Source organism: Ambystoma mexicanum, chromosome 9 (assembly GCF_040938575.1).
Source record: "Ambystoma mexicanum isolate Mex_15411 chromosome 9, UKY_AmexF1_1, whole genome shotgun sequence".
Taxonomy (NCBI): domain Eukaryota; kingdom Metazoa; phylum Chordata; class Amphibia; order Caudata; family Ambystomatidae; genus Ambystoma; species Ambystoma mexicanum.
The window spans coordinates 692707715-692725330 of NC_090931.1; the positions used below are offsets into that span (position 1 = coordinate 692707715).

The 17616-nt window shown below is 47.0% G+C and overlaps 1 protein-coding gene across 2 annotated transcripts in view; it reads right to left on the reverse strand.

Annotated features, from left to right (window-relative positions):
• INO80D (INO80 complex subunit D) overlaps window positions 1-17616 on the reverse strand; it is a 227190-nt gene that overhangs the window by 60659 nt on the left and 148915 nt on the right. For both annotated transcript variants that reach the window (XM_069615563.1, XM_069615562.1), the window contains exon 8: window positions 10325-10458. In XM_069615563.1, coding sequence (XP_069471664.1) covers window positions 10325-10458 — 134 coding nt within the window. The remainder of the gene's footprint in view (window positions 1-10324; window positions 10459-17616) is intronic.

Here is a 17616-nt window from a genome sequence, read left to right on the forward strand (position 1 = left end):
TTAACGGATCCAAGATAGCCTTTTTTTCCCGGATTACACGCGGGAGGTCCAGAAAGCACGACAATCCTTTGATAAACTTAAAAGGCAGTTGCAAACGATGGGAGTCAAATACGGCCTCCTCTTCCCGGCGCAGCTGAAAATCTATCACAAGGGCACAACGGTCCACTTCAGCGACCCAAAGGAGGCCTGGCGCTGGGCAGAGCAGCATATCGAGGGAGACTGGTCGGCACCTCGAGCCAACAGAGACAGAAATCCCAGGCCACCGGCACGACACCCACCGGAGCCAGATCGACCACCCTCACCGAAACCAACCGGCGGAAGCCTGGGACTGATTCTGACGGGCCCCCCTGGGGGGGGGGGGGACAGGGGAGGGTGGAAAATCGACCCTACACGCGGGTCTGGGACCAAACTGATACCGGACTAGGCCGAGTGGTGCCACGAACAGTTGTAAGTCATTTATGTTGTTAATATTATGGCTAGCGGTGGCGTATCTCCATCGCACCTGAGATACTCCAACCTCACCATGAAATCCAACCTCACCATGAAGTCCCACATCAGTGCGCTCGCCTCCTCAACATCCTACACCGTCAAACTCATTATCCTAAGCAGGCCCCTCCTTACTACAGGCAACTGCCTCACCCTCGCTAGAGCCCTCATTCTAACTAAAATAGATTACTGCAACATCCTATTACTAGGTACCACAAAAAACAACCTTACCAAACTCCAACTCCTACAAAACAAAGCCCTCATAGCAGCACTGGGCATTAAAAGAAGAGAACATATCACACAATACAGAAGAGATGCACACTGGCTCCCAGTACACGCAAGAATTCTCCACAAAACACTCACCACTACCCACAAATGCCCATTTGATGCCGCCCCCAGCTATCTTAATGGCTGCATCACACGCAAAACCTCACCCAGATTACTCAGATCCAGTGCCAACACCCAGCTCCTCATCCCTCGCTGCACTTCCTCAAGAGCAGGCAACACTAGCTTCCACATTGCAGCCCTCCCGCATCTGGAATTCACGCCCCCCCCCCTACCTGTCCAACAAAGTTTCCTTACCCAAGTTCAAAAAGCTACTCAAAACTTGGCTATTTAACAAATTACAATAACTTACCAGTTCCTCTGCGGACTGGGTCACCCTCTCAGCAACCTAGACAACTCACTGCAAAGAACAATGACACCCAAGCCATACATACCACGCTGCCTACTAAATACTTGCAATTTTGAAAGTAGATTGTGGCCATCATATGTATGTAAATCTGGAAACATTTTGTATGTAACCATTTCTTGTTAACAAAGATATATGCAATTTACGCCGTGACACCCAAGGGTTTGGGCGTGTAACCAAATGTAATAAATAAAATAAAAATAAATAAGACTACCGGGGCCCCCCCTAACTTCTTTAGTATTAATTTAAACGGGCGTTCGCAAGGTTGACGCTCCACTCCTTTTGAGAGTCAACGATGTTGTGGCTACAGGTACTTCGTGTTGGGGTGGAGTATGGGGAGGGGGTGGGAAGGGAAAGTTATAGGGAGTTTTTTGTTACCCTGGGAGCAACGCGTTACCACAAACTCCAGGGTTTGTTGAGGTTCATGGGAAGACGAGGCCACAGATGGTCCAGACAGTACAATACCATTGATCCTGGGCAGACACCGCAATACACCACCACTGACGGGGACACCCTCCTCGTGAATCACCCGCCCAATCTCTTATCCCGATTATCGGATGGCATCCATACAACACCAGTCGAGCCCGACTGAACGCTCCAAATCTTTGAAGGTACTCACCTAGAACGTAAATGGGATGGGCTCTGCGATCAAAAGGCATCCGATTAAGCAAGTACTTAGCAGACACTCTCCCGACGTGGCCCTGCTATCCGAAACGCACCTTGCGGGATCAAACTGTGCCCATTTCCAACGCACGGATTACAGGGCGGCCTTCCATACGGGTTACACAATGGGATCCAGGGGCACCCTCATTCTTGTACACAACCGCATTCCTTTTGCTGTTCAGAGCCTGGAACAAGACCCTAGGGGCCGCTATGTGCTGATTCTGGGAACGCTTTGGGAGGAGAGGGTCACTTTCGCTTCAGTATACTCCCCACCTGGGTTGGGACAAGAGCTTCTGGAAGACTTGACGGCCCTCATTGGAAAATACCAGCCGGATAGGCTGTTTCTGGGGGGAGATTTTAATGATATCATGTGCAACACCACTGACCGTACTCACCTTAGACACCGCAACCCAGGTACCCCTACGAAACTGTGTAACTTTGCTTCTGCTTTGGGTTTGGGTGATGTATGGCGAGAGAGTTACACCCGGACACCAGGGGGTACTCCTTTCACTCTGGAGCCTACGACTCCCTCTCCAGGATCGACTATCTCTTTGTCCCACACACAGATCTTTACAGGGCACGAGCGGCCGACTTCCTTCCCCGGGGCATTTCAGACCACTCACCCCTACTTGTGGATTTTCGCACACAGGGTCCCCCCCCCCCTCCCTAGAACTTGGAGATTGAACAATTACTATCTGGGCTCCCCCGAGCTAGTTGAACACCTTTCGGAAGTCTCCACCGAATACTTCGAGCTTAATGGTAACGGAGAACAGGACCCAGTGGTAGTATGGGAGGCCTATAAGACAGTCTTGCCGGGCGCCATAATCTCCTGGGTGGGAAATAGGAGGCGGGTGAGACTCCAAGACATAACAGCGGAGGGCAAACTGGCCGACGCGAGAGCGAACCCATTCTTGACCCATTCCCACAGACCCAGCTCTCCCTTAAACGAGCCACTGAGCAGCTCCGAAACCCTTTATTGGATAATGCTAAACAAGCCCATTGGGACTCTCGAGCCATAATCTATGAACATGGGGACAAAGCCCGCAGAATGCTAGCTTGGCTGGAGAAAAGGGATGAGGGACAACGGTGTGTTCGTGAGATTGTCACCTTAAGGGGTGAAAGGTGCACATCGGATGTCGAGAGAGCCGAGGCCTTCGCCCAATTCTATGAAACACTCTACTGGGCCCCGACCCTGCAGCTGGACCCAACTCTCCTTAGTGACATACCACTCCCAACTCTCTCAGTACAGCAAAGGGCAGGCCTTGACTCTGCCCTCTCGGAGACCAAGGTGGACAAAGCACTAGCGCAATTGCAAACCGGGAAGACACCGGGCCGGAATGGGTTCCCAACTTGGCGGAAGCTGGGTGGGGGGGGGGACAATATTACATCTTCCCTCCATAAAATGTTTTTGAATGCCCGGGAACAGGGCACCCTCCCGCAAGACCTCTGTAAGGCCACCCTTGTGGTCACCCCTAAACTTGATAAGCCCCAGGACCAGTGCACCTCCTATAGGCCAATCTCGCTAATCAATGGCGAGGCTAAGATCCTTGCCAAACTCCTAGCCAACAGGTTGCAACCGGTGGCTGAGGCCCCAATACACCCGGATCAATGTGGCTTCATGCCATGACAAATCGACACGTATGAACCTGCGTCGACTCCACCTGGCGTTAGAGAGAGCTCCCACCATCAACGACCCGCTCGCTCTCCTAGCAATTGATTTTGAGAAGGCCTTTGATTCGGTCCGATGGGATGGCCTCTGGGTGATAATGGAACGCATGGGCTTCGGGGAGGGATTCCTGGGATGGGTGAAACTGCTGTATACAAATGTCCGGGCGGAGGTCAGGGTGAATGGGTGGACCTCTCGCTCTTTCCGACTGGGCAGGGGTACAAGACAGGGGTGCCCCGTTTCCCCCTTCTCTTCGCTCTCCCGATAGAGCCGTTGGCCATATTGCTTTGCCAGAGCACATCCTGGATAGGGTTCAAGTGGCCAGAGGGACACGAAGACCGGATATCCCTATACGCGGACGACCTCCTGATTTACCTGGGAGATCCTGTCCGGACCTGCCCCGTGGTGACGCGGATGCTTGTTCAATACGGGGACTTTAGCGGTCTAAGGATCAATAGCAAGAAATCGGTCTTCTTCCCGGTGAAAGGTAGGGGTCAGCCTGATCCACCTGACTGTCCATACCACATAGAGCAAACTGGCTTTCGATATCTTGGGATCTGGATAACAACAGATCTTACCAGTTACACCATGCACAATCTCAAACCGATCATTGATCGATTCTCCAATGATGCACAACACTGGAAGCTTCTCCCCCAGACCCTCATGGGTAGAGCTGCCCTTTTTAAAATGTTAGCCCTCCCGCGATTCCTTTACGTCCTTCAAAACGCCCCGCTGCAGATCTCGGGGGCGGAATTCGGCCGGGTGGAGAGCCTCAGGGAGCTCCTATGGGGCGGAGGACAAGCACGTATAGCTCTGACTACACTCCAGAGGTCGATCTGGGAGGGTGGAATTGGAGTGCCCCGCCTTCAAACCTATTACTGGGCCTCCCAATTGGTGGTGGTTAATGACCTTCTACATGGAGACCGGGAATTACCCTATATAAAAGCCGAGGTAGGAGCTATGCACGACACCAACCCATTGCAACTACTGTACCAAACTCCCCCCCCCCCCCCCAGATCTTCCCCACTAACAATGAAGGCACAGATCATTACCACCTGGAGGAGCGTCCATAAGTTTGTGGGGTGGGGGAACAGACTATCAGCGGCGCAACCCCTGTGGCGTAACGCCAACCTGAAAGAAATTGCAAAGCTCAAGCCCTGGATGTGCTGGGTGAGGGCTGGGATCCAGAGGGTGGGGGACGTCTTGAAAGATGGGAATCTTGCCCCGTTCGCGGACCTACAATGCAGGTTCCAGCTCCCAGACAATGAGAGAAACCATCATATGCAAATGTTCCATGACCTGAGAGTCCATATATTACCACAGAGGACAATATCCCGGAATGTTCACCTCTAGAATGCAACATTTTCCCCGAATATATTCCCTCCAAATGCATATCCATTCTTTACAACGCCATCAGTTCCTTCGCAACCCCTGGGTTGACCAGTCTAAAGGCCAAGTGGGAAATGGATGTAGGGGAGATCGACCCTGAGGAATGGATCTGGGTACTAATGCACCCACGAGAAGCCGCCATTTCCTCGAGACTTAGACTGGTGCAACTGAAAATACTGCATAGAGTGCATTATCCCAGAACTGCTATATTTGGGTGGGGGAAAGCAACGAACCCGAACTGCCTCAGGTGCGGGAGTGAGAAGGGGACCTTCTTTCACATCCTCTTGTCCTGTCACCGGATCTGTACTTTCTGGGAAGCCTGCTGTCGGGAACTGTCTCGGATACTCTCCAAAACTATAGACATGGACCCGAAGGAACTAATCCTGGGAGTACCGGGGGAGCACGAACTGAACAAATGGGAAGAATTGCTACTTCATACGGCAGCAGCCCTAATCAAGCGCAACATTGCACAGATGTGGGGAGACCCGGACTCTCCGACACTGGAGCAATGGGCATTGGACATGGACACATGTGCTATGATTGAAAGGAGGATCTATACCGCAAGAGGCTGTCCCAATAAGGCCTCCAAAATATGGGCGGCATGGGAGGAGGGAGGGTCTTGAGGTATACGGACTCTGGGGAAATCACCCTGAACTTATAAGGTGAATCGTGACCGTACTCCGTGAAGATGGCGATGCAAGACAGTTATTATTGTAAGGTGGGCTCAAGAGCTTGTTAAGGTGCAGAGGGGCTCACATCCTGAGACTCCTCCAACTCTTCATGCTCACCAATAACAGAGTTAGACTCTGAATCATTATCTTCATCAACATTTCCCACATTTGCTGAATGAGTAGGTGTTGTAACCGACCTAATTCTCAGACTTTGAAATTCCAAAAAACTTTCTATCAATTCATTTTTCTTTCCTTTAACATGGAGGTTCCTGACCTTACACATTTCCTTCAGTTGATCTACTGTTAAAATGATCAGGGCCTCCTGTATGTAGACATCCATATCAGACATGATAAAATTGCTTTTCTAGTGGTGCTTAGCTTTGTGAAGGTTACTATCTGAACAAAAGTAAAGCAGAACTCTCAATAGAACAACTATACCATTTATCCTCACCGCCTGCCACCAGCATTAGGCAAAGTTTGCATGCAGTATCCTTTGGGACCACGACACACAACCAGGACTACAGGTGTAAGCAAAACCAGCCTTTGGTATAAGTCTGTACCACACAGTTTATGGTAGCGAGCTGAGCAGCCAGGCTCATCTCAAGAGGGAATGTGAGCTTGTATGGGTGGTATACAGATGTCCTCAATCACAAATATTCAGATAGAAACTTATACTCAAGGTTTCTTGGTAAAACAATTTTTAATTTATTACACAGTCAGTTAGAAAACATTCACTAAAAGGAGGCAATCAAGATCACACTAAAATATACTACAGTACTTCGCACCATCAGGTTCTGATGCATTTAAACTACTTTGAATGAGGAGCAAAATGGCATTCAGAGCATTTGAAGTAGGAGCAAAAAGGCAGAAGTTAATAAAACGAATAGTAGTGTTACTATTTAACAGTGCAAAAAGTTTAAGTTCACCAGAGGAGTTTGATTCAATGCAATAGGTAGGCCAAAGTCAATGGGCTAGAGTCTTGTATAGGTAAAAACGGTTCTGGTAGTTAAACGGAAATGTCACGGTTCTCATAAGTAGTTCATAGAAGAAAGATTCATATGTCGGGTCATAAACTGACTAGGCCTTCAAGTTGCCAAAGTTTCACGCACTTTCGCAGTGAGTGGTAAATTCTCTCGGTCGGGTTTTCACAGTACCTTAGATGGAAGAAAAAGATGCAGCTGAAGACTTCTTATCCTGGCAGTTCCTGCAGATACCGCTGTTCCTGAGCCTCAGTCGTGGGGACAAGAGCGAAGACATCGGGGGACTCCTGCATTGCACGAGGACTGGTCACAAAAATGGCAAACTGGCAAATCTTCGATTCCGGTAGCTGTAGTCGAGCACACAAACTGGTGTCCTTCACCCCGTTTATTCGGTTTCCTGCAGCACTCTAGTGAAAATACAACAAGCTCCGAGAATGGTGTCCAGGTGGCTTAAGAGTTGATTGGTCCGACCAACGCAAAGGGAGAAGTCGTCCTTGAAGGGTTTCTCTGTCGAGATGAACTTGGCGTTTCGCACCTGCAGCAGGGCTTCAACAGGCAAACCAACGGTCCAGTAGTTGCAGCAGCCGTTCCAGCTCATCTTCAGTTCTTTCGTTCCACTTGTCGACTCTGCCTTCCAAGCCAAGAGACTCTCCTTTTAAAGTTTTTACCCATTCATTCGAGCCTAGCTGCCACTCTCCCAGCAGGGTGGCTGTCCTTGTCAGACAGTCATCCAGCCAATCACGCCAGAGTGCATTCGGGTCTCCTAGGAGACTAAGCACAGGGAGTTTTGGGCACCTCCCCCACATCCTGCCCACCCCAGACACTCGGGCGCCAGAGGCGGTCTTCAGTCCTGAAGCCCGCAAAAGGCTTAGGAACAAAGGGACCAAACCTGGTTTGGCGCACAGAGACAAACTCTAGAAGGACCTTTCCAAAAAGAAATGGCTATAAAAGAAGACCGGGACCCGTTTAAACAAAGGAGGCTCAGATGCCATCTTGAAAAACATGGCTCCCGCGATTTAACACTACCGGTGTTCGCCGTCGGGAAAAATCATGGGAGTTTCTTGTAAAACCACTGCCACCAGCTATTTCGATAGGAAAGGCTAGCATTTAACTGATACATGAGTTTCTAGACACAGGGGATACTAGGTAACCCCTCCAGCACTCTATAGAAAGAACCCAAGACGAGCTGGAAGAGGACGGCTGCTGCAACTACTGGACCGTTGGTTTGCCCGGTGGAGCCCTGCTGTAGGTCCGAATCGTCAAGTTCATCTCAACAGAGAAGCCGCTTCAAGGACGACTTCTTCCTATGATTTGGTGGGACCAAGCAACTCGTAAGCCACCTGGATACCATTCTCTGCGCTGGTAAGGATTAACCAGAGAGAAGGCCACCAGCTTGTGTGCTTGAAGAACAGCAACTGGAATCGAAGATTTTCCTATTTGCCAGCTTTGTGATTCGTCCCCGTGCAGTGCTGGAGTACCCCCCCACCCCCCGACGTCATCCCATTGTCGCCACGACTGAGGCTCAGGAACAGTGAGATCTGCAGGAACTGCCAGGGACAGAAATCTTCAGCTGCATCTCTTTCTTCAATGTAAGGTACTGTGAAAACCCGACCGAGAGAACTTACCTCTCACCACAAAGGTTTGTGGAACTTTGGCAACTTGCAGGCTTAGTCAGCTTGTGACCCGACATACGAACCTTTCTTCCGCGAACTACTTCTAAGAACCGCGGCAAAGACTTTTCCATTTTAAATACCAGAACCGTTTTTACCTATACAAGACACCAACCCATTGACTTTGGCCTACCTATTGCATTGAATCGACTCCCCTGGTGAACTCAAACTATTAACACTGTTTTAAAGTAACTGTAATATTTGTTTTATTTACTTATGCCTTTTTGCTCCTACTTCTATGCTATTTTGCTCCGACTTCAAGGGAGCTCAACTGCTTAGTAATCAGTATTGTAGTGTAATTTATGTGCGATATTGGTTGCCTCATTTAGTGAATGCTTTATAAATGATTGTGTAATAAATTAAGAAGTGTTTTACCAAAATACCTTGAGTACAAGTGTCTATCTGAATACTTGTCATTGTAGACCTTTGTGTAACACCCTTACAAGCTCACATTCCCTCTTGAGATAAGCCTGGCTGCTCAGCTCGTTACCAAAAACTGTGTGGTACAGACGTATACCAAAGGTTGGTTTTGCTTACACCTGTAGTCCTAGTTGTGTGTTGTGGTCCCAGAGGGCACTGCATACAAACTTTGCCTAACACAGATGAAGGTGTATGGTATAGGATATGCACACTACTTGTACAGCCTTCAAAATGAATTGAGATGGCCTGAAGACTTGCAGATCCTCATTTTAAGTCGTACTACAGGACCCAAAATCAGGCACGAAGACTTTATGCAAACACTGAGATAACTCATACATTCCTGCAGTGGTCACGTAGCAGAGCAGGATCAAACAAAGGCCAGGCACAAATTTGCCTTAATACTTCAATAGGGTATCTTATAAAGGCAATGCAAGTCAAATCACCTAGAGCCAGGAATGTGCATAAAAAACACACTGTATCAGGAGAGTCATTCCCTGGGATGCAGTCAGTTCTCAGAGTAACCTAAAATGTAGTGTCTCTCTGAGAGGTCCAAAATTATTAAAAGTAAAAAATCTTCAGTTCTTGTTCAACGCGGGTCCCCATCTCTCCCGACGGTTAATGCAAAATAACACATGTGGTGAATAGGTGTAGGTTGATCCAAACAAAACGAAGAACTTTGCCTTTTCCCCAGAGAACAAAGCCTGGCCTACTCTGCCTACCTACAACGTGGGGAGTTAGGAAGAACTTAAGGGAACACTTGCTCATCACCTGGCTTGCTGTGTATCGAACCTGGAACTGGGCCTCTCTGGAGAAAGGTTGATCTTCCAAAGCCCTGACAGGAGGACATTTGAAAAGTCTCCCTAAAATTAAGAAACATCGCCTGGCTCTGTGCTCAGTTTATATTATCTTCCGGCCACCAAACAGTTGGTACAACCTTACAACCTACCATTCATTCCGGAGAAGTACCAAAACATACCAAAAAACATATGACTGCCACTCCTGGGACCAACTAAAGTCAACTCCCACCAGGCATTAGGCATCCAGATCATAATACAAATGCAGAACGGCTGTTAGAGGGGTGCATGCTGCAAACCACAGTAATAACCATCTAACTCATTAAAATCCATGATGCCTTCTGCCTGAATGTCGATTAGTGCGATGTATAATATTCAGTCCTGCCATCTGAAGTAGTCTGATCCTTGGTCGATATAATATTTGGTTTTGTGTTATTTTGCCTTTTCTCTTGCTCCGTGATAGCTTTTCATTTGGTCATCTTTCCCTTCCAGGCTCTGCACCAATTGGCTCTCTCAGGAGTGAGCCTTCCAATAGCAGTCGCAGATCGAAATCCTCTATCCGGAGGAAGCAGTGGACAGAAGCCCAAATGTCATACTTTGCCACTAGGTTCCTGCTTGAAAGGTAAACCGAGTCATAAAAGCAGACTACACCCAACTACTTATTTGGTTAACAGAGGAGCGTGCACAAAAACTACATAGGACATCTTTCATCAATCAACAACTGATGTTCTATACCAGGGCAACAATATTACTTCCCAAGGAGGCAATGCAACATTCTGCAACTGGCTTTGTCTTCTGACTAAAAGTGCCTACACTAGAGGGGAGCAACAGAGGAGAACTGGATAGTTTCCATGCAATTATACTTAAACAAGAAAAAAAGACATGCTTGCTTACCATTTTCTTGGCATGTTCTTCACACAGAGGTGTCTGATGCGTGATGTCAAAAACTGGCACAGAACACTGCTGCCCATCTGCAAATTTGGCCGTGCAACTGGAAAACAGCTGTTGGGAGCGGTTGGAAAGGATATCTGTGCATTGATGAAGTTAAGAACAATTTCAAAAGGAACTGGCAGCTTTTTGTAGTCCGCCAAAAGGAAATAAAGACAGATGCCACACCTTGTAAAAACAGACACCTATTCTATGGGATCACCAGTTCAGATCTCAAGATTTAGTGCAAGTTTACATGTATAAGTAATTTGTTGGTTTAAATATATCACAGATGTTACTTAACCAAGTAATAGTCTTTCTGTGGCTTTAATGTGTTTTGACATACATGATTTATGTAGGCTGCCATCTAGTTGATGATGCAGAGTATTACAAGTTGTTTACTTCTAAAGTAAAAGGGTATCGACATGAGTGGTGCTGCCCCACTATCTCTAGTTTACATATGCATCCAGGGTGGTCTACACGTCGATGTCCACAGTTTGTTTCTTTTTTGGAAATACACTCATAAGGGGTAGCTACTGAAAATAGTAAGTAGCTGTAGCTCCCAATTGAGAATGAAGAGTGGGCGCAAGGACTATAAAACAGATACAAGCCACAAACAACTATTACTGGGTAGGTAACGTATGCCTTCGGAGGCTTGTGAATCTGTTTGAACTCCTACGTTTTTTATAGTCTAGCAAGCAATACCTGACAAAGATGGTGGGTGATCTGAAGGAACAGTGGCAAATAATGTCTTTAAACAGCTTAACCAACTTGTGAAAGTTGCCTTGTTTATGCATCTACACAATAGTGTTTAGTAAACATGTAATGAACTCCATGTTGCCGGTCAGCAAATGACATCTAGAGGAACGTTTGTAATGAATGCCAATGTTGCTCGGTTACCTATTATGAGTTACCTTGAAGAGTGAAGAGTAAAGGTTTGTACACCAGTTTATAACATTCTTGAATGTACACACAATTCAGCATTCAATGGTGGACTTGGTAACTGAATTCCCCACCTGTCCTGTAATGAAAGACACAAAGAACGGACTGCTCAAACACAGACTTTGTTGTGTTAAAGTTGAACATGATGGATCTGCACACATCAAGTGTATGCAATGCCCATGCTCTCCTCATGCAAGAGCTTTGGAAAAAAGTTGGGGGTTCAATGGATTATTGGCATGTGAAATGAAAATAAACTTTGTTGATAAGCAAGGATGTGTTTTAAACACCACCTAAGTTTTATGTATAGCCACAAATAGATAGCCTGGCATTCACTTACTCTTTTGGTTGCCATTAAAATCCATTCGGAAAGCCACTTTATATGTAAGCAATTTAAGATATAATTTGTGAGTAGGCTCAAAAAGCGGGCGCATAAATCAGTAGAACAATGTATTTAGATCCTCATCCTAGTGCTGGGTGTACAAGCACAATATAAGAAACTGATTCCATACATTTAAACCCTCCCATGAAAGCCTGAAGGGGAAACGTCCACCAAAATACTTTGTGCTGTGATATGGGGTATGTAGCCAATGCTAATAAATGATCCTTGGGGAGTAAAAGACAAACTCCAAGACCAACAAGTAGAGCACCTGTATTTGTTGCAAATAATGACATGTCTGGTGCACCCTATTTGGTGAAGACCTTTTTGAGTGTACATAGGTTTAGTTCCAACTCATGCTTGTGGAACACTAATCCACAAAGAATATCTGGTAGGCAGTTCTGTATCCTTGGCATATGCTCTGTGAACACCCCTTGCTGATTGCACCAGTTCCAGTTCCAGACCAGACCAGTGCCAGATCTCCGAGAAATCTGTGACGAGTTTAGAGAGTGGCGACACTACAGCCATATTCTCCATTACCAAGCAGGGTGGGACATAGTCTTAAGAAGCACACAATTGAGTTTTATTCGTGTGTTGAAGCTGTAAAGCACTTGTATTGCTGCTAATTGATCAGCTAAACTGGTTTGAAATCTTGTTTGCTGTGGAGTCCACTTGCACTGGACAGTTGAGATGGACAGTGAGCTACCCACCATAACATGGACACATCTGGTGTAACAGATACCTGCGCAAGGAGATTCACACATGTGGGGCCTCTTAATCTGTTAGCGTCCAACAATGCAGAGTTTGAATGATCCTTTTGTGATATAACCACTAGAGCTTCCCAGCCACCTTTGCTTGTGACCATTGAGTTGCGAGCCATTCTTGCAGTGGGCACATTTTATGGAGAAGCCCAACTAGTGCAATCGGGTAATAGTTGTTTCAGTGTTGAGTAGACACTTGTGCTGCCCCTATTAAGAACCAGTCGTCCAAGTGCAGGTACACTTGAATCCCATGTTTGCAAAGATGTGTGCAACACAGCTGCAACCTTTGTGAATTGACAGAGCCAATGCTATCACAAATGGAAGCCCTTGGAACTGAAAATGGGTGCTGCACGCTATAAAACTTGCGGCGCTAGCTATGGAAAAATGAAATATGAAAGGATGTTATTTTTATGGTCTAAGATAGCCAGTTTGTGACCCTGTTTTAGCAGAGGCATGAGCTCTTGAAGAGTGTTCAAGCAAATTATTTGTGTTTTGATTAACTTGGTTGTTGGCCATAGATCTCTACTGGCCTCATGATGAGATGCTTGTTGGGACTAGGAAGCATACTGTATTCCTCTTAAGAGGTGGTGCTTCTTCAATGGCCTCCTTTTGAAACAGACTTAGTACTCCTTTGTTGAGGAGCACAGCATTTTTTTGAGTGTGCAATTGTGGGTGGTATGTTGCGTGGTCTTGAGATGCGTTCCGTGCAGTAACCATGCGAACTGTCTCTAAAAACCACCTGCCTGTTTGAATTCCCTCGGAATTCGTTTACCTGCCTGTTATCAGTGTAATATGGGACAGAATAAGAATCAAGAGGTAATTGTTTAGGAGCACTTTTGCTGAGTCTTGCAGGTCTTTATATTAGTTCCGCTGGAAATGCCCTTGTGGGCATTGTGCCTCATGTAATCTGGACTGTTTCTTTTTGTTGCTTTGCTTCCATAGACATCATGGGACATCCTACTTTTTGCTATTGTGTTGAACCTTTCCTGACTTTTTGAGGTAAGTGAAGCCTTTTTGCTATACTTAATTTGCAAAGTTTATCTGTTTTGGGGGCACCGATCAGTCCCTATGGATATCCGAGCAGGAGAGCTTTGTTCTCCATACCAAAATCCTCCATTTACCTGCACACATCTTCTGTGAAGTGCGGTAGAAACACTGTTTCTCTGTAACTTTGTTTTTGGTAACTTTGTGGTTACTTGCATGATGTGTCCAGGATGAGCTGGCGGCAGCAGATGACAATAAATTACTAACCGTAAAAGCATTTCTGATGGTTGTATCTGCTTAGATTCACATGCTGTGCATAGTCCGACATCCAGTGGTCCCTGCGGAGTATTGCATTTTGTTTTTCGTAGTCGAAAAAGGGGACGTCGACAAGGCGCGTCTGTAACACTATCCCTATAGTGACATGCAGTGTACCCACAATCCCTCACACGTCGAGGTCCCTCCGTTTGTATTTTTTCTGCCCTGAGGGAGCCTACTAGATGCGACAGTACAGAAAAGAGATATAGAAGAAAGTCTATGTTCCTACCATCCGAGCGGGGAGGAAGGGTGGGCGCATGTGAATCTAAGCAGATACAACCATCAGAAATGCTTTTACGGTAAGTAATGCATCGTCTTCTGAGGTTTGTTAATCTGCTTAGAATCACATGCTGTGCATAGACTAGTGAGCAGTACCCGGAGTTGGAGGTGGGCTGTTAGAAGGAACAGTAGAGAAAAGATGTCTTAATACTGCTTGTCCCACCTGGGAATCAGATCTAGAGTGGGCATCTAGAGAGTAGTGTTTTGTAAAGGTGTGAACAGAACTCCAGGTTGCCGCTTCGCAAATGGACTCATGTGGGACATTTGCAATGAAAGCTATGGAAGCCCCTGTGCCTCGAGTGGAGTGTGCTCTTGGCTTGAAGGGCAGTTCTCTCTTAGCAAGAGAGAAACAGAGGATGATGCATTGTACAATCCATCTAGAAATAGATTTTGAAACTGCATCTCCTTCTCTTCCTGCTGCCACCGAGACAAAGAACTGGTTAGTCTTTCTCAATGGTCTAGTTCTTTCCATATAAAACATAACCGCTCTGCGAACATCCGGTGTATGCAGGCTTCTTTCCCCTACGTTAGAAGGGTTCTGGAAGAACGTTGGCAGTTATATAGACTGGTTGACGTGGAATTTGGAGATAAATTTAGGTGCAAACCTAGGATGTGTACGCAACACCACCTTATCTTTGTGAACTGTTACAAAGGGATCTAGTATAGAGAGCGCTTGTAGTTCACTTACTCTCCTAATGGAGGTGATCACTATTAGGAAAGCGGTTTTAAGAGTGAGGTCTTTAAGAGTTGCTTTGTGCATGGGTTCAAATGGTGACCCCATGAGTTTAGTTAGTACCAAATTTAGGTCCCATCCGGGAGCATGGTTAGCTATGGGAGGGTGGATCCTCTTCACCCCTTCCATGAAGGCTTTAATAACTGGGACTTTCCACCATGACACTAAGTTGAGAAGTGGTATATGTGGAAACTGCGGCTAAATGGACTTTAATAGAGTTAAACACCAAACCTGAGTCTAGAAGGTGAGTTAGTAAAGAATAATTTGTGTTGGAGAGCAGTCAACTGGGTTGATGCCCTTCCCTCTACACGAGATGACAAATCTTTTCCATTTGCTAGAATAGCAGTGGCGAGTGTTCGGCTTTCTAGCCTCCCTGAGAATGTCCATGCATCTCTGCAGGAGCTTAAGTGGCCAAATTCTATGACCTCAGGAGCCAGGCTGCTAAGTTCATGTTCTGAGGGCATGGATGCAGAGTCCTGCCCTTGTCTTGTGACAGCATGTTGTATGGGCAGGGAAGTTTTACTGGAGGGGATAGGGACATCTCCATCAGATGCGCGAACCATGGCTGTCGGGCCCACGTAGGGGCCACCAGTATCATGGTAACTTGTTCTTGGTGCAACTTGGGTTCTATCTTGTTGAGAAGGGGAGTCGGGGGGGGGGGGGAAGCGTAAACAAATTTCCCTGACCATGGTATCGATAGACCGTTCCCCTTGGATTGGTTCTGGGGGTACCTGGAGGCGTAATCTTGGCATTGGGAGTTCTCCAGAGTTGCGAACAGATCTATTTCTGGGAATCCCCATTGTGTAAAGACGAAGACAATGTCTTCGTGTAACCGCCATTCGTACTCCAATAGCAAAGGGAAGTCTCTGCTGAGTTTGTCTGCTAGCAGATTGAGTTCCCCTGGTACATGTGACAATAATAACAGGTTGTGTCTGAGAACCCACTTCCAGATGTTCTGGGCTAGCTTGGGACAGTCCTGGAGAGTGAGTTCCCCCCTGCTTGTTGATGTAGTACATGGCTGTGGTGCTGTCCGTGAGGACCATTACTGCCTTCCCTTGCAGGTGAGCCTGGAAGACTTTCAACGCTTTGAACACAGCTAGTTGCTTCAGTAGGTTTATGTGCTTGGATGCTACGCTCGGAGTCCTGTGAGGGATGCGTCTGTGGTTAGAGTGGCTTCCACTGCGGGGGTGGCGAATGGTTTCCCTATTAACAGGTTTTCCTTCGACCACCACCGTAGCGAGAGAACCAAGGCCTGCGAGACCACCACTAGATCGTCCCATTGTCCGCTGGCCTGACACCACTGGCTGTTGAGCCACTCTTACATTGGGCGCATACGCAGGCACGCGTGAGGTACCAAATAAATACATGACGCCATCATTCCCAGTAAGCGCATTGCTTTGCATATAGATATTGGAGATTGATTATTTATATAGCGCCTATACACAATGTGTTTCAAAGCACGTCAAGGAGGGAGGGAACAAAGGAAAAATACAGTAGCATTCAATAAAAGTCCTTGAAACAATACAGAATGTGAAAAATAACTATCGTAATAGGCCTGACAACATTTCTGATAGTGCAAGTGCACAGACAAATAAGGCAAGAGGGAAAGGAAAAGGAAGGAGAACAAAACAAGCAGTAACATTACTATGCCTGACGGCAATTGATGTAGTGCAGGAGGTGAACAAGAGGAGGGGTGGGAGGGGGGGTGCGGGGGGATAAGAGAGGGGAGAAAGGGAATAACAGACACGCTATGATGCAAATTTGTCAGCGACAAATTAATAGAGCAGGGGAGGGGGAGGAAGGAGAAGACAAGGAGGGGAGGAGGGGAGACAGACAAGCTGATATCAAAGTCAGGGGAACAATGATAAGTGTAAGTGCTAAGTGGGGGGGGAGTAAAAGAGGAGCGAGAAAGATAGTGGGCTGAGGTGTAAGAAGGTGGTGAAAAGAAAAAAAGATGGGTAAGGAGTAGAAAGGAGGTTGGGGGGATTAGGGGGCACACAGACACTCACGGGGGGTTAAGGGGGCACACGACACTCACGGGGGGTTAAGGGGGCACACAACACTCACGGGGGGTTAAGGGGGCACACGACACTCACGGCGGGTTAAGGGGGCACACAGACACTCACGGGGGGGGTTTAGGAGGCACACAGACACTCACGGGGGGTTTACCGTTACCTCTCGACCGGGCAGATATTGAGGAATTTGAATCAGTATGTTTTGGACCCTCTCGTTGGAGGGGAAGACAAGGCCGTCTTTTGTTCGAATTAGAGCCCCTAGGAATTGTTTGATCTGGCTGGGGTCTAAGCTGGACTTCTTCTCGTTGATGGAGAAGCCCAGTTGAAACAAAAGGTCTACAGTCTCTTGGGTATTTGAGAAGCATGTTTCGTAAGAATCCCCTGTTATGAGCCAATCGTCGAGGTAAGGGTATACTGGAATGGACCACCTGCGCAGGTGGGCCGCTGCCACTGCCAGTAGCTTCGTGAATACTCTCGGCGCTGATGCTATGCCAAAGGGTAGCACTCTGAACTGGTAGTGCTTGCCTTCTATCGTGAACCTGAGGTATTTTCTGTGCGCTGGCAGCATTAAAATATGAAAGTATGCATCTTTCATGTCCAATGTTGCCATGTAATCCCCTTGAGACAACTGGGGGATTACTTCCTGTAAAGTCACCATACAAAATTTTTGAGGTTTGACAAATGTGTTCGCTGGGCGCAGATCTAATACAGGGCGCATGGTTAAGTCCTTTTTGGGTACAAGGAAGTACACTGAATAAATACCTTCCGTTACCTTGGATAGAGGCACGACCTCTATAGCTCCTTTTTTTAGTAGTTGGTCCACTTCTTTTAGAAGGATGGCGAGGTGTTCTGGT